The sequence below is a fragment of the Haliotis asinina genome, chromosome 14, assembly GCF_037392515.1.
Source record: "Haliotis asinina isolate JCU_RB_2024 chromosome 14, JCU_Hal_asi_v2, whole genome shotgun sequence".
Lineage (NCBI taxonomy): Eukaryota > Metazoa > Mollusca > Gastropoda > Lepetellida > Haliotidae > Haliotis > Haliotis asinina.
In genome coordinates this window covers 29,464,692-29,489,600 of record NC_090293.1, presented here as the reverse complement: position 1 = coordinate 29,489,600, position 24,909 = coordinate 29,464,692, and the positions used below count along the sequence as shown (strand labels likewise).

General features: G+C 40.5%; 3 protein-coding genes across 3 annotated transcripts; 1 reads left to right on the top strand and 2 right to left on the bottom strand.

Annotated features, from left to right (window-relative positions):
* Nucleotides 1–586: 586 nt before the first annotated feature.
* LOC137262130 (sulfotransferase 1C2A-like) lies at nt 587–5,168 on the bottom strand. Its single transcript, XM_067799909.1, has 5 exons — nt 5,006–5,168; nt 4,245–4,565; nt 2,483–2,586; nt 1,388–1,550; nt 587–763 (listed from the first exon to the last, which is right to left on the bottom strand). The coding sequence occupies exons 1-5, from the start codon at nt 5,166–5,168 to the stop codon at nt 642–644; spliced, it is 873 nt and encodes a 290-aa protein (XP_067656010.1). The 3' UTR covers nt 587–641.
* Nucleotides 5,169–5,607: 439 nt separating this feature from the next.
* On the bottom strand, nt 5,608–7,105 carry LOC137260742 (uncharacterized). Its single transcript, XM_067798321.1, has one exon. It carries the CDS (start codon nt 7,103–7,105, stop codon nt 5,666–5,668), a length of 1,440 nt encoding a protein of 479 aa, XP_067654422.1. The 3' UTR covers nt 5,608–5,665.
* Nucleotides 7,106–13,435: 6,330 nt separating this feature from the next.
* Nucleotides 13,436–23,897, top strand: LOC137260945 (N-acetylglucosamine-6-sulfatase-like). The gene is made up of 12 exons (XM_067798518.1): nt 13,436–13,632; nt 14,463–14,522; nt 15,766–15,969; nt 16,589–16,654; nt 17,810–17,908; nt 18,199–18,369; nt 19,750–19,832; nt 20,219–20,337; nt 21,241–21,344; nt 22,413–22,625; nt 23,161–23,277; nt 23,666–23,897. The coding sequence occupies exons 1-12, from the start codon at nt 13,519–13,521 to the stop codon at nt 23,822–23,824; spliced, it is 1,509 nt and encodes a 502-aa protein (XP_067654619.1). The 5' UTR covers nt 13,436–13,518; the 3' UTR covers nt 23,825–23,897.
* Nucleotides 23,898–24,909: the final 1,012 nt, after the last annotated feature.

Below are 24,909 nucleotides of genomic sequence, written 5' to 3'. Positions count from 1 at the left end.
TTCAAAACAATAATATTATATTTGTATGTACGTAATCATCTTTAAACTTGGGGTTTGACAGCAACGGTGCAAGAATGTTAAGTTTGAGAAATATTTAAAAGTCAGTTTCTGCTTTGGGATTTCATGTAGCTGGCTTTTTTTTATAAATTTTAATTTCACATTCACTAGAAACAAATCCCATTTGTGATTATTAAACCCTTTTCAGAAATATAAATGGGAATACAAGGTGAACATCTGGAAATAACTACGCCAGAATATGTCTTTGCCAAAATAAATATGTTATTCCTCTTCTGTTAGTTGTATCAAGGGCGTTTCATTAAAAGGCAACACAATGTATGGGTTCTTCGGTGGTATTAAGTACCATTAGAATGAAATAGGAATACAGTTATCGTTCCTGTTTGAAGTAGTTCTAATGTTCCTACGCCAATATGAAATCCTTCGAGAGGGGCACGAGTCGCTATTCGGCTTGTCCCGGAATAGGAAGAGTTGGTCACGAATAGAGAGGGAAGACTCTTCTTGGAGGTTGCGGATAGGGGCGAGTGAAAGGCGAATGACCGTTTGTACATAAGAAGCATCGAGAGGGGGACTAGTCTTCATGGAGGTTATGGGGAGGGGTGAACGGTGACGAATATGCTTGTTGTTCAGTCCATGGCAGCGCTGTATCGAGCCTGGAAGCGGGACCCCATCATCTTCTCCTGGTACACACGCTGGAAGTGTTCATACTGAGCCACCGTGAAGTGGTTTCTCCAGTCGCCGACCACACCTGTCAGAGATTGTACACAGGTGATGAGAATCATTATTGAAGAGGAGTGAGTGAGTGGGGTTTTATGCCGCTTTCAGAATATTCCAGCAATATCACGGCGGGGGACGCCTGCAACGACAGCCATAACCCTAAGGAGAGAGAGAGAGAGAGAGTCTGTTTATGCACGTGCATGACTGTTTATGACAACAAATGTGGTGCTTTAGCGGCTTTCACAAAACAAATTAAAGTTTGACAACTCACGTTCGCGACCGACTCGCGACAACTCGCGACCAACACCAATTTCAGAGGTCTCAAACTATTGTCGAGACATGGGACGGGTCTCTATTCTCACCAACTTTCGGTGTTGTCAAACTCACGTTTGACGTCTGAAGTATTGTCATACTTGAGTTGGTCAGAAACAATCAATCGCAGTCAACGAAATTGTCACATGACCGTAAGGATGGAGACATGACGCTGACAAGACTCGAAAGTTTGACAACATGTGTTGGACGTGTGAAAGTTTGACAACTTTAAAAATTTCAACAACATCTGTTGTCAATCTTTAGTTTGTGTGTTCATTCCACTTTAAAAGGAATCTTTCAAATGGATTGCTCACCAAGTATCTTCCTCGTAAGCAACACATACCTTTGCGATAATGAACAGGAACGCCTTTTTCACCCCAAGTGAATTTCATCTTGTCGCTTCTCATCCGTCCAATAGTGCATTTGGTTGCGATTGCTTCAAGCAACGTTATTCCACGGTCTAGTCCCAGAAATACCGAGAGCCTTTGTAACTCTTGTATTGGATTCTGAAAATCAGGATACTAGAAGTACAAGAGGTTGGAATAGCAAGTCTATTTTGTGGTGAACTTTAATCTCCTGTGGTACAGATATATTTGAATAAATGTATTTGAGTACATGCATTTTATTTCGTCTAAACATGTAGATCTTTTGGTCGACGTTTCATGTTTTTGCTTCCTTACAAAAAAGACAAAACGAAATGAATTCTGTAAATTGAAAATACCGACAGAGGCAATAACTCTGTCTGACTCGATATCTGTTCATGGACTACTCGGTCTTACAGTCCCTGGATCACATTATTTTGTCTACTGCTTATCCCTCCCTGCAATGCGAAAGCCCTGAAAGAAACAAACCTTCCCGCAGTTCATTTGGCTTGGGCTCCTTTCCAGTTTAAATAGGCCTATGGCTGACAATGAAAGTTAAATATATTCAGAGACTACGTGTTAGACTAGCAGTTGATCTGAGATGTATGCCAAATTATTAATGATATCTTTAGCTTAATTTTAGATATCAGTAATGACAAGAACTAAAGATATCAAAATTAGAATTAAAGATTTATCTAATTAAATTCTCGATATCTCTAACTGTATAGAAAATATCTAATACACTTTTAGTTGGGTGTAAATTATTTTAAGACATCTTGAATTGCTTGTAAGATATCTTGAATTAATTTCTAATACAGATATGTACAATATGATCGTAATTGTTTTACAGATAGCCTTAACACATTTAGAGATATCCCGAAATATGTTCTTGATATGTCTATAACATTTTGTGATAACTTTAACTTGTGTGTATATCAGAAATTTATTAAAGATATCTTCAGTTGTTTACAGATACCACACTATGAAAACATCCCCAACGTTTGTTTTTCTATGACAAGTGAACAACCCGTCTGTGTAGGACAAGCGAACACCTCGTTTGTCTAAGCAGTACATACCAGTTTCAAGTCTTCGTAGTGGATAAAGTGGACGTTGACATCAGGGTTGTCCTCAAACAGCTGCTCCCATGTTCTGACGTGATCAAACCAGGACTTCCAGTCAACTGTAACAGTGACTCCTAGCTTGTAACTAAACCAACTGTAACCCATTTATGACAAAATGGAATTGTTCGTTCCATTATTGACGTAGAAATAAATGCATAAAATATCAGTTTCGGTTTCAGGGGTCCAAGGACTGCTGAACTACCTCGCCGCTCTCGGTCAAGAAAACGTCCACGTGTCGTTTGTTAATGCGATTTGAAATCTCTGACCAATCACAATCGAGTCTAATTTTATGGTAGAATATTGTCTAGAACTCCGAGATGTTATGGTCTATGAAGTCAGAAAAACCAATTAGTGAAGGCAGGGCAACGATCAACAGGATACGACAACATGGCCTGAATCACAGACCCTGACCAAATATTCCCTGCTTATCCATCTTGTATGAAGAGGATTTGCTGAATGAGCAACTTGGCCCAGAAGTGTTACAACTGGTTGGGTCTATTTATTGTAAAGGGGTGCGCCTTTGTCAGCAAATTGTCAACATGTCCAAACAACCGAGCCTAGGTCGCCTTTTGACATCTCAGTATCGAGAAATCGTCAGCAATGTCCTTGCTTCTTTAAACAATTAGCTACGGATAGTTTGATGTTTCCTAATAGGTCTTCTAGGCAGCGAGCACCAGCAGTGAATATAATTCTGAAAGTAACTGATGTCTGTACCTTGTAAAGTTAGTAAGCAAAACTAGATAGCTTATGATTGTAAAACCAATTCAATGAAAACATGAAATGGTTGTTTTATCAGGAGAGTTCGTTTGTGCCATTTGACTTCCCGGGTCATGCATATGTAGCTAAGGTCAAGCTAAACAACCTGTACCTGGGGATGCGTATTTGGTAATGAATGAATGAATGAATAACCTTGAATCATATTTTCTCCACATTTAAACAATGGAATAATGCTGGTTATTGTTGTAAGATCACGTTTCAAGTCTTCAAGACGCAGGCATTAATACACGTCAGGAAATCACAATGCTTTCAAATAAAACATTCATCAAATGAGGAATGATTCTCTTTCACATCAATTTTAAGCAAATTATAGATGTTCATCCATTATGGGACGTGTAAAACTCCAAGTTTCATGGTTTGCCCCAACTTTGAAATCTGTCTTTCAAAGATACATGCGAAGTTAAAAATTTTGAAAAAGGTAAATCAAAGCTTTGCGAGTAATTTCATCACAGGCACACTGCTGCGTAAATGGGGTTGTGCAGCATGGAGAATATGACCAGTCTTCTTTTTTCAATCTTTCCTTATTCTTGCTCCATCACTCCGTTGAACCCGAAAGCTGGTAGGGGAAATGGATCTGATGTACCACGAGTTGCTGTTAAAATGCTGAATAAAATATACTTCACGTGAGTAATTATTAAACATGGGATGCAACTCTGAGAGCACAACCCAGTGGAGAAATGGGTGTACACCTTTGATGTTGGGGACACTGTATTTTGACATGAAAAATAATTTTCGAACCGAAGCGACGGAAGTACGTTGCCAACCTTTGATCGCTTCCCTCGCATCCATGAAGACTGGCCAATTTCGTTTTGCTGCCCAACTCCATTTGCATTACAGTTGACATGTGATTCAATTTAGATGAAAGGACAATAACCCGACAGCAATGAACAGATGGTACAGATCAATATGGCGATATATTCGACAGGACAGAAAAAGGTACCTTTTCCTTCTAAAAACATTGGCAGCCAGTCCTGCCACTGTCCAGTGTATTCATAGTGACTGTATGAAGTATGCATAGTGTACCAAGACACGGCCACATCTTTAGGATCTCTGATGAGATAGATTACCCGGCATGCCCCTGTTCTGAGACCTTCCGGTAGCACCTGAGGCTGCAGGTGCGTGTTCAGCACTCGCGGTGATGGTATTGCTTCTAGAGTAGGGATGTCAGAAAATTCGATCATGTTATCCTCCTTCTTTTTTGGGATTGTGACGTCATTGTTATTGAGTAGCATGCTCACCAGTTCAAAAAGCCAGTGGGTGCCTGAAATATACAAAAACCAGGGGCACATAAAGGACATAGAGTGGGTTATAATCAAGGGGGGCGGATCGCCTACGAAAGACCAGTGTTGCCCAAATCACATATTTTTCACACAAAAAACCTTCGTCATACTAACAAAATAATAAAGTAAAAATTTGGTGTTGCTTACCTTTTGTCCAGGTGTATAGTATCTGAGGACATACCATTATCCAACAGGTACCAAATAATATATCGTTTTCATTTTCTGCGATTATTTTACAAATATGCAATGTTTTGTGATGACCTGTATCTCGTGAACCACATTACCCACATATATGAAACTTGGGAAATGACTTTGCCAATCATCCTATCAAACTAAAAACTTTACAAACATTGGATTTCGAGAATATAATTAGGCTCGCTATTTATTTTTATCGTATATCCAGATGCACACATTGTCATACCTGATCTCATCCAGTTTATGATAATCACATCATCTTCTCGTATATTCAGCTTGTGACATTCTCGAAATATATCTTCCTTGAAAGGAGGTGGTAACAAATAACCATCGACGTCGCGAAAACTAATACAGTTGCCTCCCTTGTCGGGTACCCGGATGATGGACATATTGCCGAACTAATAAACCTGGCAAATGAACAAGAAAAAATCTTGATCATACCAAAGTCATCGACTCAACCTGCTTATCTTTCAATAGTTTATTTATTTCAATACTGAAAGGCCTCAGGCCTATAGTATAAAACACACATCATACTACTCATGATATAAAGTAGTATAATATCATGGAGTCATATCATACCATATAATGCTGTATCACGTCATATTAGATCATATGATATCAGATGGTACCATGTCATGTCATGTCGTATCATATATGTTCTCACATCGGAAATAGTATCATACCATATCATAATACATCATATCATCGTCTCACGTCATATCCTATATATCATATGTCAAAGATCAGCTTGTACATCATATATAATGGCATATCAAATCATATACATGACATTTTAGCAAATGTAATATAGTATCATGCTAAATCACTCACTTCTCGATATCACACATATCTTTATATCATTTGTAGGGCGCACTCCATATACATATCATTTATAGAAGAATTGTCTGGATAGCATAGCTTTGTGAATAAAAATTGCAATATTTTGGATTACCTTTTCATTTGAACACGTCAACAGTGAAGAGAATTTGGCAATCGATGGATGTACAAAATAGTATTCTTTCATATATTTTCTACGTAGTGTATCAAATGCTGGACAGACAAGAAGGAAATGATATTCGTCTTCTATTGCATTGTTAGTGCAACATTTACATAGTCTATCTTCTCTTTTTATATTCATAAATCTCCCCTTTTCAATCAATAAATCATGGGATGAGCAACGAAAACGTGATAATGCTGTTCTGAATTTCTTAACATTTACACATGATAGATAACCTTCAGTATAAATGTGGGTTTTTAGTGTTGAGTAATACTTACACTTTGTTGATAATGAAACAATTCCCAACCACTTTTGTTGATATATGTCTTTTAATCTTTGTGTGAATGTGTTTAAAAACAGTGATGGGGCGAACACTTTTTGATCATACCATAGGTTATGGAATCCAGTTGAGAAGAGTAGGTTTTTTACTTCTGATACCCAGTTCTGCTTACCGTTTTCATGCAACAATAACATCATTTCATAACATTTTTTGGGTAAACGGTGTGATGACATGTTTAATAACTTTATCCAATATTTGATCACTCTAGTTTGCTGGAATATGTGGAGGGGAAACCTGCCACATTCTCCATATACCATAACGTCTGGTGTGCTCATCTTTACTCCGAGAAATGTTTTACAAGCAAATAGGTGAACTTTTTCTATACAATCAAAGTATTTCAAGCCCCAAATTTCGGCACCATAAAGTAAAATCGGACTGATTTTGGTGTCAAATATTCTAAAAAAGGATGCTAGATTTATATCTCCTAATACTCTCAGGTTTCTTAATATACCGATTAGAGCCTTACGTGCTTGCACAGATGCGTATTTTGTGTGTGTCGACCATGACAGAATGTTTGTAAAATATACTCCAAGGTATTTGTATGATGTAGTTCTTTCTACGACATTACCCTTATAATACCATATTTCCTTTTTCGATAGTTTACCTCCTTTCTTGAATGCAATTATTTTTGTTTTATTCATGTTTACACTTAGACAATAATTTTGGCAATAGGTTTCTAATTCGTTTATCTGCTTCTGTAGGCCGTTTATAGTGCTAGAAATGAGAACAATGTCATCTGCAAATAATAAGAGGAAAAGATAGAACATATCGGGATGCAACTGGATACCATGTGAGCAATTTCGCTCAATCTGTACCGCTAGCTCGTTTATGAAAAAAGAGAACAGGAACGGGCTGAGTACGCATCCTTGCCTAACTCCAATGTTTACATCAAATGTTGCAGACACCTCGGTGTTGTTTCTAACACAGGCTTTCACATTTTGATATATATCACTTAATAACTTACTCATTTTGGGGCTAAGTCCATTCATGTTAAATAATGACCAAAGTTTATGTCTTTGGACAGAATCAAATGCCTTAGAAAAATCAACAAACATTGCATATAGCTTACCACTCTGTGTATTCAAATATCTCTGGATCACACTCTGTAGTATAAACATGTTATCGGTTGTTGTGTAACCCTTTCTAAATCCTGCCTGGGCTTCATTTATTTTGTCCATTGATTCACCCCAAAAAATTAGTCTTTGGTTAACAATCGATGTGAACACTTTACTGAATATGCTCAGCAATGTGATTCCTCTGTAGTTATCTACTTTATTTAAATTTCCTTGCTTATGTATAGGCACTATTATCCCAACCGACCAGGCTGTAGGAAAGGTCCCTTTTTCTAATATCAGATTAAAAATCAATTCTAAATACGGTAGAAGAAGATCAGCAGAGTGTTTAAAGAATTCTGGAATTACATCATCTATTCCCGGGGATTTGTTAACTTTAAGGTTATTGATACTTTCTAGAATCTCTTGTCTCGATATAGGAGAGTCAAGTATATCTTTTGAAACGTCACTGGTTGGGTTAGAGTCTTCTGGCCCACCTTCATTACTTTTTGTGTCTTCCTCGCTACCCGTATTTTGACATGCAAATAGGTCTCTAAAGTGGTGGAACCATTCCTGGGTTTGGATATCATTATAAGAATCCTTTTTCTTATTTAGGGATTTAAGTTCCTGCCAAAATCGTTTTGAGTCATTTATATTTTCTTCTATTATTTTTTGCTTATTGTTATAAAATGAAGTACGTTTATATTTGCAGAGGGCATTATATTTATTTCTTAACAGGTTATACTGTATCAATGAGCATTTATCTTTATCTTTCCTGAACCTATTCAAAGATTTACAGCGTTCAGCTTTGAGTTTTCTGCATTCATCGTCAAACCATTCGTTCAGATCATTTCTCGTACTTCTACACTTTCTTTTCATATCTGACGCTGCCAGGCAAAGGGCATCTACTATAAGATTAACGCTAGTGTCTATACATGTGAATGCACTGTCCACAGATTTATCTAAAATATCTTGCACAGGGTCCGAGAGAATGTTCTCTCTGAAGGAGTCAAGCTTGTTATGATCCCAAACAAATCTATAAGTATTCTTACAACCAGATTTCGTACGCGACGATTTCACATGAAGCGTACGTAACTTCATAGTGAGCGGAAGATGCGTTGACTCGGGTCGAGACGTTATCTCAAAATCAGATACATATTCAAACAACGGTGCAGATGATATAATATAATCGACGACGCTTGCGCCGTTATTGCCAATGAAAGTGAAATCTCCAACTTTAGTGTCAGACCCACATCGCCCGTTCATTATGTGTATGTTAATTACTGCACAGAGATCCAGAAAACATTTTCCAAAGTTGTTTATTATCTTATCGGCAGAGTAACGCACTTGGTTGAAATTATCACATATAAAGTCTAGGAATGCAAAGTTTTGATTTTCAACTTGTTCAAGTATATCGTCTTCGACAAAATCTGCATCTGTACCTGTCCGTGCGTTAAAATCTCCACCGCATAAGATCAAAACATCTTCGGGGATGTCACTAAGTATTTGCAGTAGACTATCTTGGAAAATACTAATACCATTTTTACATGATAACACAGGTCTGTTGTACCAGGTAGATGATTCTGGGTGTACATAGACACAGGCATATAGAATATTCTCATCCAGACCAAACATCTTTTTGTCAAACATAATAAATATGGAATTTTCAGTGATTTTCGACCACAGTAAAAACTTCTCAAACTCTTTTTTTATCAAGACAAATATTCCACCAGATAATCTACCGCATTTAGCAATTCGTTCAGCATGTTTGCTTATCGAAACGTAGTTTGAAAATACATCTTGTATATACAGATCATCTACCCAAGTCTCAGTTAAACCTATTACATCAAAACTCTGTAAGTAATTTATAAAGTCGGATTCAGAAAGTTTATGGAAAATTCCTGAAATGTTCCAAAATATAAAATGGATGTCTTTATCTGACACATTTGTGTTTTTTTTTTCGCTATCTTTATTGTGATCATTGTAGTGTTCTAAAGGATTTTTGCGAGTGTTCCCAGCCTGGCCTAACCCCTATCTATTTTGTGTTCTGTTAGGACGGCGTGATGCAGTCCTATTCTTGTCTGTTTGACGTTGCTGACGTGGTTTGGCTTGTAGATTATCGCTGGTAGTTTGAGGGGGTGTGTCGCTCTCGTTTACCCTGAGTATTGGGGCATCACTTTGTGCTGTCTGTCTCGGCTCCTCAACAAGTTTGTTGCCTTTGTAATAAAATCTCCTATCTGGATATAAACTTCTTTTTCTAGCAAGCTCTTGTCTTTGTGCAACCGTGAGATCATTGGCGATGCCAATACCCTTTTCCTTCAGAACATCCCTCATTTTAACACTATGCCATTTATCCTCCCAGTGTAGCATTTTCACAACAACAGGTCGATTTGAATCTGATTTCTTAGCATTTATTCTGTGGGCCCTCTCTATGTCTCTTGGTCTTAGTGGTGGTAGTTCCTTCACTTCCCTTGCAGTATTAAGCACTTCCAGAACCTTAGCCTTGCTTTCAGTGTATGTCTCTTTACCTGAAGATTCTGGAATACCATACAATACCATGTTATTTCTCCTACTTCGCTGCTCCTGATCCTCTATCCTCGTCTCTAACTCACACAGATAGTCATCTGCGTCTTCCATTCTCTCAATCAGCGAATCTATGTCTAGTCTGAGTACATTCTGTTCTTCTTTAGTGTTGTCAATTTCTGTCTTAAGTTTACTGATATCAGACTGGAGGGATTTTATGTCCACTTTAACTGAGTTGATTTCACCACAAACCTTGTCTTCTGAATCCTGGATCCGATTAAAAATATTGTTTTGCATTTCCTCTAATTCTTTACTCAGAGGCCCTGGATTCAGTTCTACATCACCAGCCAGATGTATCGTTGATGGGAGAGATGAAGCACACTGTATGAACGGTCGCAAAGTAAACAATGTGTTAGGGCTAGTGACGTCACAACTGTCACACAGGTGTAAACATTGATCGGTCGACAGCATGGATGTGAAGAAAGGCAACATGTCAAACTGTTCCCCATATTTGGTCAGAGAGAAGGAGAGAATAAGATGCACTGATATCAGTAGAGCACATATGGTGAGTCGATAGGGCATGTCTGAGCTGTCTGTGAATGGCGTGTACCTGCTGTTTACATGGTCAACCTGCCGTGTACCCCTCGGGTGTTTAAAGCGTCCGATCCTCGCTCTATAGAGCGAAATATCAATCATCATGAATGAGAATCTGTGCTACAACCTTTACTGGGTATCTGTGGCAGTTTATATGTATGCTGGATGCGGGAATGTTATATTACCAGACTTTCTTTTCTTCTCAGCAGATTTCATCGACTTCACTCAGGGGCGCATAACTCTCAGATCAAACTTATCATGCTGGTTTAACTGAAATGGCACAGGTTGATGACCTACCTCACTTCGGGCTTTCCGTCATAGCTGATAAACCCTTAGCTGATAAAACCGTTGAAATCAGCTCTACACAGTTTGATTTATCTGTCTCACATTTTGTCACACTCCCTGAATCGCATTATAGTTAGTTCTGTCTTGTGCGGTGGGGTAACCTTGTGATTAAAGCGTTCCATTCCCCCACATGCATGCACCCCTGCTAACACCACCCCGCCCCACCCCTACCTCTAGATCCGCCTATGCATATGAGTACAATGTATGAAGCACATTTCTGGTGTTCCACGCCGTGATATTGCTGAATATTGCTAAACGCGGCGTACAAATTCACTCATTCATAGCTTTCGGCCATGAGAGCCGCGTCAGCCGTAATATAGCTGAGTGCGGCATTATTAAAAACAACCAATCAAATATGGTGTATTACATAAAGTCATCAAAGTACAGCTATGCCTCGACTGTAGGTTAACTATCTGCAAATGTCAGCAAACACAAATCGAGATAATGACGATCATTAGATTACTTGCAGAGGCCATACTGGTACAAACGTCCGCGCGGCCTAGTACAATTTTAACCCAGTAATCCTAATCAGGTACAAGAATATAGAAGTACATGGATATCGCCGTAGTACTGGTGTGGAACAAAAGGGGTTCTGTCGCTTGATGTAAACTAGGGGCCTAAAGAAACGCAACCAAAAAAAAAAAAAAAAACGACCGTAAATTGTTAACATGATTGTCTGTTTGAAAATAACTTAATATACTAATATACATATCTCGAACACAGAATGCCTATTCCTAATGAACATTTGCACTTGCATCTTGTATTTTGTGAAAAAACAAACCCCGAATTTACACGAATAAAGCGGAAACGGTGCACCGTATGAAATTAGGGTTAATAGCTAACCAGGTTTATTCTTTTACATCATTTTAATCGATTGACAACCAGGAACATGCATGGGAGCCCCGGAGTTGTTACAGATGGAACAGACACAAGAGCATTTGGCTAGGACCATGGGATAGGCGTACAAAATCTATCATCAATCGTAGAAGTCCTGGTTGAAATCATATTTCCCTTCTTAGAAGGTTGACCATATGATTACATCAATGTCATGTATTTAACTGACTATTGTACTTACCAATGTCACAGGGGTTAGATGCCCTAATACAATTAACGGGAGCAAAAGTGGGTTTGCTGAAAATCTAGCGTTGATAACGTCAAATGCAACTGGCATTCGTGAACATCTCGTATTATTCCGGAACAAGCCGAGTAACGAGGCTACGGAAAGGGGCGAGGGGTGACGAATGAAACAATTGGATGTGAAGTCATGGAAGTGATGGAAACACTGGAGCTGGTATATGCGTAGATGACTTGAATCGTTAATTGCAAATTAGGATACAGGTTTGTTTGAATATACAGATGAGGAGACCACTAGATTAAATAAGGGAATGAGAGCAAAGGATTTCAGGAGGTCCTGGTGACAACATGTTTCCTCGAGCAACATGAAGTAAGAAACGGATTGGGGATTCGAGTCCCGACTCTAAAGTTTTTATTCACGTTGTCGTTCACTAGTACGGATGTTTTGGAAAACAAGGACCGTTTTTTATTAGGAGGTTTAGTTTTCTAATCATGAACATATTGTATTACACAATATTAACAGTGTCTTACTGTTGATATACCCCGTAACATATAGCAGGCGACCATCGGCATCGGGTGGTCAGATTCGCTAACTTGGTTGACTCATCTCATCGGTTCCCAATTGCGCAGATCAATGCTCATGCTGTTGATCACTGGATTGCCTGGTCCAGGTTCGATTATTTACAGACCGTCGCAAAATAGCTGAAATATTGCCGAGTGCGGAGTAAAACTAAACTCACTCACTCACTCATTGATGGTAGACTAGCTTCTAGTCTCTGAAATGAAAATATTTTGCAGAAAAAATGGTTCCTAAATTGTAATCATAAACCGTACAAAAAGGAGCCCAGAGACTTTCCTCATTTTCATATTGACATCTGTGGAAGTCTAGAACTTGCATGGGCCTTCCTGGACATATTTGTTTTGGGGTCTGCATTGTGAGGTTGTTCCCGGTAATTGGACAGCAACAACGATCAACAGAAGCATGCAAATGCACGTGGACTCATGAACTGTGATCATATTTCGAATGTAGTCAGTCTTGTCTTTGTCTTCGTCTAGTAAACGTCTTGTGCTGTGTACTGTGTTGAGTGTTATGTGGGCCTGAAGACCTTACAATGGTGGCAGCCGTGGCAGGCATCGCGAAGATTTCCAAGGAATTCCAACGACCTCACAGTATGACAGACTACATTGTTGGTTGTAGTAATGCTAACATTTGGGGTTTAACACGAGCTGACCATACATAAATGTATTACCACTATGAAACATGATTTCCTCTTGGCCATAGGGATGCCAATCACCAGATTGTAACGCTTGATTATATACAAACCGCCGTCGTGTAGCTGCAATATTGCTGTGTAAGACAAAACAACAATATATGAAAACAACTCAAAGAAACCAGGGCCGTTGTTTAAAGACCACATCATGCTACTTTTATGTGAGTCAGTGAGTTTAGCTTTACCCCGCATTCAGATATGGTGGCGATCGGTATACAATCGCGCCTGGACCAAACAATCCAGTGATCAACAGTATGAGCATCAGTCTACGAAATTTGGAAACGATGTGTCAACCAAGTCATCTAGCCTGTGCACCGTTAGTCACCTCCTACAAGCATGGGCAAATGCAGATCAATCCTTACCTGGATCTTCACGGATTTCACCGATTGATACTGTGTTTGACAACACAATGATCTACACACAGGAGTGAATGTTATAGTTAAGTAAATGTCCCTATTTCGTGACGTAGATAAGATTACCACAAACTAGATCAGATCATTGTCGTGTTTGGTGTAGCCAGATTTTCCAGAAACTCTTGCAACAATGAAACTTTCTGCAGCAATATTTCTGCTTGAAGTGGTATCCGTGCATTGTTCAGCTTCTCCAAATATCGTGTTTATACTGACAGATGATCAAGACACAGAGATCGGTGGCATGGTAGGTAGCTGTATGGCACTGGCTTGTCCTGTAGACTCTGAAATTGATATGACTAGGCACATTCCTACCAATATGGCGAATGACAGCCTTAATATTTCGGTCTATGCCGAAACCCACGTCGTTAAGTTCAAATTTTGCCATTACGATAAAAAGGATATGCAGAAAATTCCAAGACCAGAGAAACGTTACCTTGTTAAAACATGTACAAAAGAAAGAGAACACTTAGTGTTCTGGGTTTTGTTTGGGTATTTTTGTGGAGTTCTTGTTGTTGTTGTTATTGTTTTGTTTTTTAAATTATCCCTAAGCACCACGTGATTTCTGTTGTACGTCAGATTATATGCAAAACGAACAAAATTTAAAGGGATTCAATAGTAATTCTCAATTTTGTCCTAATGTTAGTCTGTCTCACAGTCCCCAAGCCACATTATTTTGCCTAATGCCAAGCCTTTCTGCAGTGCTAAAGCCTTAAATTAAACCGAGATTCCTCTGAATCTCTGGTCTCGCTGGGGCTCCTTTTGAATTTAAATGGGTTTGCTTGTTACTATCAAAATCATACATATATTCAGAGACTAAGCCTTAGTCTGTCCTAATGTCTGTAGTTCTAAAATTCATCAGCGCCACAAGATCAAAGATAAACCTGTATGGGGTATTTCTCATGATCACTAGATTGTCTGGTCCACACCATACAAGATAAAGCTCGTCGTCCCAATACAATAATTATGTTACAATGCACACAAATCCGTAGTTATAAGTGACACCACAGTTTGTCAAGGATGTGATCGTAATCTTATTGCTGTTATTGAATGACATATTACTTTGGTACCTTTCAGACACCTCTCGAGAAGACGAAACAACTCATCGGTGAAAATGGCATGACGTTCCTGAATATGGTAAGTGGTGAAGGGTTCGTTTACAAGATTCCATGGTCACACGCGTGCACGTGTAGCATTTCATTTACTGATGAAAACAAAGGACTTCATTGAACTGAAAAACAGTCCCAGTGATGAAAACGAGTCTTGAATCCGAAGGAAATCTAGACTTGCTTCATTAAGGGCGTTTGCATTTCACTGACGGCTGGACAGAAGGTAAAACAAAGCAAAACAAAACAAAACAGAAAAACCCAATGTGGTCCTTGGCTCTGAGACTGTACATCGCTGTATGCTTTGTTTACAAAAAATGGGAGATGTTGCGGATTTAAAGGGCGCTTCTAGTGGTATCTGATTTTACATTTTTTATCACAATTGCGAACGTTTTGAAATTTCGGTTTCAGAGTTGGCATTAGCTAATTTTATGCGGCGAACACCGACCTCTCACAATGTAAACGACTTTGAAATTGCCACGACATGTCAGCTCAGACATTTAAATTCACACCTTGTACTTGACCGCAGGGATATTACCTGTGACTAACGGTAAATCTAAAGTGACCTTATTCTAAGCATAATAAGGATTCTATGATAATGCCTCATTCACCATGGCAATATCTTTGTGTTGCCCCTTTTTTTGTGACCTATACCATTAGTTATACATGCATCCTGTTACACTGTTCGATAGTAAATAAGCCATTAGGAATCAAAGAGAATATCTAATCATGACATTCGGGCAAGAAAATGTCCATTGTGAGCGACCCATGAAGATCGTGGTTTCAAAAAGACATGGCTGTCGTTAGAGACGACTGACAGGATCGGGTGGTCAGGCTCGCTGACTTGGTTCCCACGTCATCCAGTGATCAACATCATGAGCATCGATCGGCGCAACTGGGAACCTAACCACCCGATCCCGTTGGTCGCCTCTAACGACCAGCATGGGTTACTGAAGATCAATTCTAACTCGGACACACTTACGTTTAACACACGTCGTTACAACCTGAATTTGGCTGGTGCAACTGGGTCCTAGTCACAGGTTGCACCTGGTCCGAGTAGAATAGCATCTCTTGAATTGAGCCCTGCACATTCTCTTGAAAATGTTAAGAGCATGCAATCGTTATCTAGTTTGTGGATTACAATATGTGACCTGTACTTTGAAAAAAATGTGCAAAAATAGAAAAAAATAAAAGAAACAAATTCTAATCCGGACCTTCATATAGCTTGAATACTGGAGAGTGTTCACTAGTAAAGGCTACAATCTTGATTGCAGTTTGTCACAACACCTATTTGCTGTCCAAGCCGTTCCAGTATTTTCACGGGGAAGTATCAGCATAATCACGGGACGTTGAACAACACGGTTGTGGGCGGCTGCAGCAGCACTACCTGGCAGCATGCAGAGGAACCTCAGGCGTTTCCGGTTCATCTCCAGGCACACGGATACGAGACATTCTTTGCTGGGAAATATCTCAATCAGGTTACTTTTATACATACTATCATTTCCAGTTAAAGTCTTAACGATGATAGAACTAACTATCTGTCCTTATATATCCATCCTTAGACACTATCAGGGTGTCAAAAGTTGGTCACTGTGAGTGAGTGAGTGAGTGAGTGAGTGAGTGAGTGAGTGACTGTGTTTTTACGCGCTCCAGTACCACAGCAACTAAAATACCGGCAATATCCTTTTCCTTTTACGGTTACGGAAAGTTTTTTTCATGTTCAAAAAGACTTATCTATGAAATACAGCAAGGGACATTTTGGCCAAATCTCGCGATCTCGTATTCTCGCACTTTTGGCTTTTTAGGCCTGTTTCCAAAGGTCGAGATCGCGAGAATGCCAGATTGCGAGAATGTCCCTTACAGTATTACATACTTATCCCACTTTTAACACGATTTCTATTTCTTCACGACTGCTTCGTGTGGGAGAAAATTCCATCGATACGTTGATGCGTAACCTTGTAAACCTTACATTTTCTTTTTCACGATTAAACATTTTAAAATAAATTGTGTTCTCAACCAAACATGTTATAATGCTGCTTTTGACGTAAATACTGGTTTAGTTCTGTACTGTCGTACTTCTGTGTTTGTCTCCTACAGTATGGTACGGATCCCGTGGGCGGTGTTGCGCACGTTCCACCAGGGTGGAATTCCTGGATCGGGCTGGTAAGTGATTGCAGTGTAACCGCTTCTTGTGAATAGAAGTATATCTTAAAGTGAGAGAGTGGGGTCTAACGCCTCTTTCAACAATGTTATGGTTTCATCATAGTCAGTGTGGAAGGAAAGCTTTAGCGAAACTACGAGCACAGGTCTGGTGCTGAAACCTCGGAGCGGGATTCGAACCCGTGATCGCACCACAGACTTTTTGACTACCCTAGACCTGATTACACAAGACTTCACAGAAACTTGCTGCGCGATAATTGCTTTCCAATTTCCCTCAAACAAAACGTAATGACCAGCCATCACAGGACGTGATTAACACATACACAAAAGGCCAAAAGAAACGTTACCTTCCTTATTTAATGACGGGGATACCTGTCTTCAACTATCCTTGTGATGAGTGGACGTCCACTTCTTGGCCTGTCTTCGGTGATCCAAGTTTCTCTGTAGAACTGAATAAGTGATACGGTGGCATTTAGTAGGCTGGCAACAACATTGTACGTCATGATCATAAAGGCAGGAGGGTGACGTTTCTTTTGTCGTTCAGTATATGTACCCAAAAAACGGAATGTTGTCAGTTATTGCTGTTGCTTAAAACAGAGAATAACATTTCTTTCTTCATACAATATACTTAGATAAGTTAGTGAATAGTAAATAGCCAAATAAATGTACTCATATTTCCAGTAATCATATCTGTGATACGGATGGCAATGTCGTCTAAAGCGGAGTTGCCTCCCTTAATGAGAATCCCGAGTTTCATTAATACATTATCTGATTCCACTACCACTTTGTTAAGTACTGGCCTAAACAAACTTTCTTTTCATTGGTACGGTGATCATGTATCCTTCATAAACGCGTGTTACCGGTTTCGGTATGTTGCCTTTGTCAGGACTTAAAACATTATTCGTATTTGTATGGACACGGCTGGTATACTTTCTTGTGAACAGCTTGTGCGTTCGCTTTGCAAGGAAACCAGTTTATTTTCCTCGGTTAACCACTCAGAGCATTCGTGACCCACTGGTGTTATTCCGGGAAAAGCCGAATAACGATGGAGGTTACGGAAAGGGGCAAGTGGTGACGAATGCACTCACAGGTGAACATGACGAGCACGCGGGCTGAAACAACCCAACCTTTGGCTAATCTTTCTGTGTTTGTTTGTAGGTGGGCAACTCCGTGTACTTCAACTACACCCTGTCTGTCAATGGAACTGCTGAAACTCATGGTCATGACTACACAAGTGATTACTTAACAGACGTTATTGTAAGTATACGCAGTCTAACGACCACTACTGAGCCTATTTTTACTTAGTCTGGCAACGTTTGTGAATATAGTGCCCAAATTACTGTTTTCTAGTAGTTTCTTGAACATTTCATTTCAAACACAGATTAATACGCTCATAATTTCATTCAAAAATGATTATTAACGACATACAATTATACCGGGCTTACAGATGTGTAAAGCCATCTAATGTCCCCGTAATGCTGGAATATTGCTGAAAATGACGTAAAATCATACTCACTCACTTATACTGGCATATGTTTCATTTATAGCACAAACGCGCCAAGGAGTTTCTGAGCAACAAGACAAAAGAAAGTTCTCCGTTCTTCATGATGTTGTCCACCCCTGCCTGTCACGCTCCTTGGGAGCCGGCTCCACAGTATGCGAACAACTTCCAAGACGTACAGGCTCCACGTTTTGGCTCCTTCAATACTTACGGAAAGGTAACATGCCTGATAAATCGCGAGGGAGAGGGAGGTCTGTACTTCAATAACCGGCAATGTCCTGACATAAGCGGTTAAACAATGCTGCTTCCTGTACCCTGTCTGACGCTCGGCATTATGGGAATAAAACCAGACCGGTCGATTCGGAGCCAGTGCTGATTGATGGGATACCCATGTTTAACTGCGGCATGATGTCTTAAGGCACAGTCGATGAACTCGTGAAGATCCAGGTTAGAACTGATCTTCACGGTTGTAAGAGGTGAATAACGGGATCCTGTGCTCAGGCTCGCTGACTTGGTTGACACATGTCATCGCATCCCAACCGCGTTGATCGATGCTCCTGCTGTTGATCACTGGATTGTCTGGTCCAGACTTGATTACTTACAGACCGCCGCCAAATGGCTGGAATGTTGCTGAGTTCGGCGTAAAGCTAAACTGACTCACTAACTAAATCGTCATTAGTCCGGATGTGTAAAGCAACGAAAATTACGTGGATATAATAATGAAAAATGTCTTAACTCGACCTTAACCTCATTTCACATCACATCACCTTAATTCAGATATCCCCGAGCACCCACGTCAGTCAGTAAAATATGGATGTAGTGCTTACCAATATACTCACGTCCACCTTCTCTGGTCACTCGCATTGTAGGTATGCCCTTGCTTAAGATACAGGGGCCCCGTTTCACAAAGCTATAGTAGAACTGCCTTATACCATACACTGTGACATAAACTTACGACACTCGTAGCACGACGATAGTTTTCTGAAACGACACGCTAGTAAACGTTGTGGCTACAAAAACGTTGTTGCTACACTATTTTCTATTCTTTTTTTCAACTTTTATTCCATTCCGTCATTATGTCTGACCTGTATAGTTTGTAAATTGGAAGAGGCATATTGCGGTTACTGTTCTTACTAAAATTAGATTTAGTTACATAACGTCATGAAAGGCGACTGTGCTTGTCGTAAGAGGCGACTAACGGGATCGGGTGCTCAGGCTCGCTGACTTGATTAACATTGATTAACACATGTTATCAATTCCCAGTTGCGGAGATCGATGCTCATGATCACTGGATTGTCTGATCCAGACTCGATTATTTACAGACCGCCGCCACATAGCTGGAATATTGCGGCGTAAAACTGAACTCACTCACTCACATAAGTCATGCTCAGCTTCATGGTCGTCGGTGTTGCATGACACCTGACAGCGTATAATATTGATCAAGGGTTGCCTGGTGTATATCCGATAATTGCCAAATATCATACATGCATCTGAATGTTGCTGAGTGCCGCAGTACACAACAAATAGATGTGTCGTATACCCCACATAACATTCCGTACAGGAATACTTCTACTTCATATTTACTCTTTATGTTAAGGGGAAGCACTGGCTTATTCAACAAACTATAACACCTATGGAAAATGACACCGTTGTCTTTGTTGATGACGTATACAGAAACAGGTAAGTTGATTTCGTCGTTGTACACACCTGTGTATTAGGATAGGTGCTCGGTACGCTTTGTCAGAATTGTCCGAATTGTCGGTGCTCATATTATCAATCACTGGTTTGACTGTCGATTTCAGGGTGTTTCGGAACAAAATGCATCTCAATATGTTTTAGCGTTATTGTTTCACTGCTTATTCACTGTGGAAATTCGGATGATGCCATGGCGACAAGGACATTGTTCATGTATCATCCACTGAGAATGGTACGCACGCATACGCACGTACACACGTCGGTAAATGCAGGCAATGAATTTAAATGCCGTTTTACACCACAACCTAGACTAACTAAGAATCAATTATATACGATTGTATATCTCTTTATGGATATATGTGCATTTCAAGATGGCGGACGCTGCTCTCGGTTGATGACATGGTGGAGGATCTAGTCAACACTCTGGAAGCTAATGGACTCCTCAGTAACACCTTCATCTTCTTCTCCTCCGACAACGGCTACCATGCAGGTACTGTTATTGCTGAAGGTTTGGTTCTTAGGGATGTAACTTAGACGTTTCCATGGAAGGTATTTTAGGCCGATAAGTCGTTCATAATATTCGAACAGACACGACAACACTTTGTACATACGTTTGAATTTTGTCCCATTTCACAACATACCTACTATTGTTAGGTGTTTTATTACAAGTGAGTCACCATGCAAGTAACTAGAGGTTCCAAAATAGCAATTCGGGTACATCTGGATTAACTATTTTATCCACATATTGTGTGTTACTTGTCATGTATTACACGTACATTGATAAACGAACTCGTCTAGTTCAGGTGTATGGTTTGGGTAGCCTTTTTAATTACCTTTAATCTTGTATTTTTTCATTGTTTTTGCAAAACGTAGTGGATCTTCAGATCTCAACTGCGTACACGGATGCTCATGATGGCGATCACTGGATTATCAGGCGGCACTCATACATGCTAATACGGGTCATTTAACATGCCGGTGCTCAACTTATCCTTGTTTGCCAGTACATACTTAGGGGACCCGTTAATAATCACACACACACACACACACACACACACACACACACACACACACACACACACACACACACACACACACACACACACACACACACACACACACACACACACACACACACACACACACACACACACACACACACACACACACACACACACACACACACACACACACACACACACACACACACACACACACACACACACACACACACACACACACACACACACACACACACACACACACACACACACACACACACACACACACACACACACACACACACACACACACACACACACACACACACACACACACACACACCGGTTAAACCCCTTTACACTCTACCTGACAAGAACATGTACTGCCCACACAGGTCAGTTCTCCATGCCGACTGGTAAACGTCTCCTGTACGAGTTCGATGTCCGAGTCCCTTTACTGGTTCGAGGCCCCGGAATTCCTGCGGGGTCAGAGAGCATGGTGAGAAAGAGTCCATTTGCTGCATGTTTTTGCCAGCCCGAAAAATGTACCAGACTCAAGCAATTTTATGATAAAAATATGAAAATGCGGTTGAGCACCGTTGTGTCGAACTCTGATAACTCGATATCTAATTTGTCTCAATATAATGTCTCAGTCCCGATAAAATCCTTTATAATTTATTGTTATTCAAGCTCTATATTCGACATGGATGTCTCGAAATTTCGGATATCTCGATGTAATATTATGATCCCAACATGCAAAATTACTGTTTTAACTCGATATTTGCAAGGAAACTCGATATTCACATACCTTTCATGGGTAAGTATCCCTCTGAACATCATCGATAACTCCAGGGTATACATTCCGATGAATCCCCACTATACCCTGGAAGGATCTAAGGCTCAGACCGATGAATTTATTATCTCCTGTGGCTCGCTTATTATCCAATCAGGTGTCTTCACTGGGAAGTTGAGCGTACCAATCACAAGTCATTTTCGCTTTTTAAATTATCTAACAAATTAAACTTGGTAACACAATCCATAAGAGGTTCCCTGAAAGAGGTACAAGGAGCTATTGCATATATTTTTTAAAGTTCCGTACCTGTCCCTTTGTCTTGATGATTTCCCCAAACTCTGAGTTGCACTGCGAACAAACCTTCGCAGGTGCGACCGCTATCTTTGTTGACACTGGCAAGTTTGGTTGTAACAGTGACTTAGCTGATTGGTTACTGTGAGATTGCGGAGCCAGCAAAGAAAACTGAAAATAGTATCGGACCGACACACAGATGCATCCAGGGTAGAATGGAGATTTATCGGAACGTATACCATGGAGATATCGAGGATGTTTGAACTGAGGCTGTTTCCAAACGTTTGTGAAATACCGTCATTATTTAAGCATTCTGAGTTTTCACGGAGGCCTTAAGAATTCATCCAGGATAACTCTGTGTAAATACATTGAATAATGTCATTAAATTGTAATGTATATTTGAGGTATAAGAATTGCTTAATTTAACCAAACGATACTTTCGCAATCTAAATATCAGAGCCTTTAAAATAGCAGTCTGTGTAGGAGAACGTCCTCAACATAGACTTTGCTCCGACATTTGTGGAGTTGGTGGGAGGTCATGTCCCTGACAGCATGGATGGCATGTCGTTGATGCCGCTGTTGCGCAACACCAGAGACGTCTCGGTGCCGTTCAGGACGGAGTTCCTCACTGAGTACCATGGGGAGTTCAACGTCGGCGTCGACACCTGCTCCCAGTGGGACAACCAAGGAATGGCGGTATGGACATATGTGATGCCAATTTACAGCGGTGACCCATTAGGAACAAACACTATAAAATTTACAAAAGTTTAAAGTTTAATGAAAAGCTACTAGTTAAAGATAAACACATTTTACGAAACATTTTTCAGTGGATAGACGCCAATGAGCTTAAGTGAGAAAACTACAGTTCACATCATTGGTTGGTCAGACAAGTTGGGATTGGTCTTTCTCTTGAGAACGGGATAAGGGCTCGGTGGCCCACAGAAATGTATTGGATCAGTTTCAGTGTTTATAGGGGTGGTGGGGTAGCCTAGTGGTTAGAGCGTTTCCTAGTCCCCGAAGACCCTGGTTGCGAAACCCATTTCTGACTCACTGACTCACTCTCACTCACTCACTCACTCACTCACTCACTCACTCCAGCGATCATATAGGTGTTCATTTTGTTCTCGAATCAAGGAAATGCGATTACACTGAATTGGAAGGCAAATTGGTACATTAATCAAGCAAAAGGTACGGTCACTAACGTGCTGTTAATATTATTATTGTTGTTCAGTACTGTCACACGTGGACCCATTGTGTATGTGAAGACTCCTGGAATAACACCTTCACCTGCATCAGACGGCATGACGGACAACAGAACATGAAATTCTGCCAGTTCACCGATAGTGAGGTAAACCAAGACAACGGTACGGCTGTACAAAGCGAACTTAGATCGTAACTCTCACACCTTAAGGGTGGTGGGGTAACCTAGTGGTTAAAACGTTCGGTCGTCACGCCATAGACCCGAGTTCGATACCCCACATGGGTACAATGTGTGACGCCCATTTCCGGTGTCCCCCGCCGTGATATTGCTAGAATATTGCTAAAAATCGGTGTAAAACCATACTCCCTCACTCACTCATACTTACCTTGACATAGACTTACGACTGTTAAGGTCGTTTTGTGTAATGGCGCCAGGGTCGGTTGTGATTACATTGTAAAACAAACCATTAGTTGCTGAAATTTAAACAAACGGTCACTATTTCTGCCCTGGTGCCATCTGTAACCTTGTGTTTCAGAATTTTGAGGAGATGTATGATCTGAGTCGCGACCACTATGAGCTAATGAACATCGCTAAGTCTCACCCAGAAGAGAGAAACCAGCTCCTTGACGCCATGTCTCGTCTCTTGACTTGCTATGGTCCCTCGTGCCGTTCTCCGCAAGTAAATCTCAATTAACCTGCACGGGGTCTGTCGTGGTGTATCCATATGTTGAACATGCTATGAATTAATAAAGAACGAACAAATTCATGGTATGTCTTCTTTATAATATGCAAAAAACGCAGGTGAGTAAGGTGGAAACAGAGGCCACCTACAAGTCATGATACCACTTATGAGCTCATACGTTATGAAGTTATGGCATAAGAGAGAGACAACGTCAAAGTGGCGGTGTATCTAGTCTGCAGCGTTCGATATTAAGGACAGACAGTAGGGGACGACTGCATAGATCGGTTGGTCAGACTCAACGACTTGTTGAAAGCGTGCCATCGTGCCAAGACTTGCTTGTTTGATGTTTTCGTCACAATCAGCAATGGTCCACCTATATGGGAGAGGTCCATAGCAATCGAGGCTGGACCAGACAATCCGGTGATCAACAGCATTTTCGACACAACTGGGAACCGATGAGGTGTCGATCCGGTCAGGGAGTGCAAACACCCGATTCCTTTCGTCGCCGTTTACGGAATGCGTGGGTTGCTGAGGACCAATTCTAACCTGGTTCATCACGGGTGTGCTCAAATAAGTTGTAAAACAACAGACTAGGAGTCGTATAAAGGTCCTAAGACCCTAAGAAAAGGGTGGTTTGTGACACCTCAATTCGCAGTGGGTCCCTGACCGCCCTCTGACTGTTGGTTGGAATTCCAGATTCGTCCAGATACCTACTAGTTTTTCAGCATTGTACAGTACGTCTGTCAGGTAATGAGTGTCTAACCCATCCCAGACTTTCATCCAACAAACTAAAATGCAGTTCTAAGCAACCATAAAATCAAGACCAGTATTTGTGTAGCGACAAACATAACCATGACGAATCCTGCAACCAAACTCGCTATTCTGGGTATCCTGCACCACCAAGGCCCGCAACTCCGTGCGACAACTCTTTTATTGAATTAATAAGTGAGTTCAGTCTCAAGTCTCTTTTAGCAATATTCCATCAATGTCATAGAGATGGACATCATAAATGCGATTCACACATTGTACCCATGCAGGTAATCGAATCCTGGTCTAGGCTACCCGCCCGCCCGAACTGTTATAAAGGGGAGAAAAGG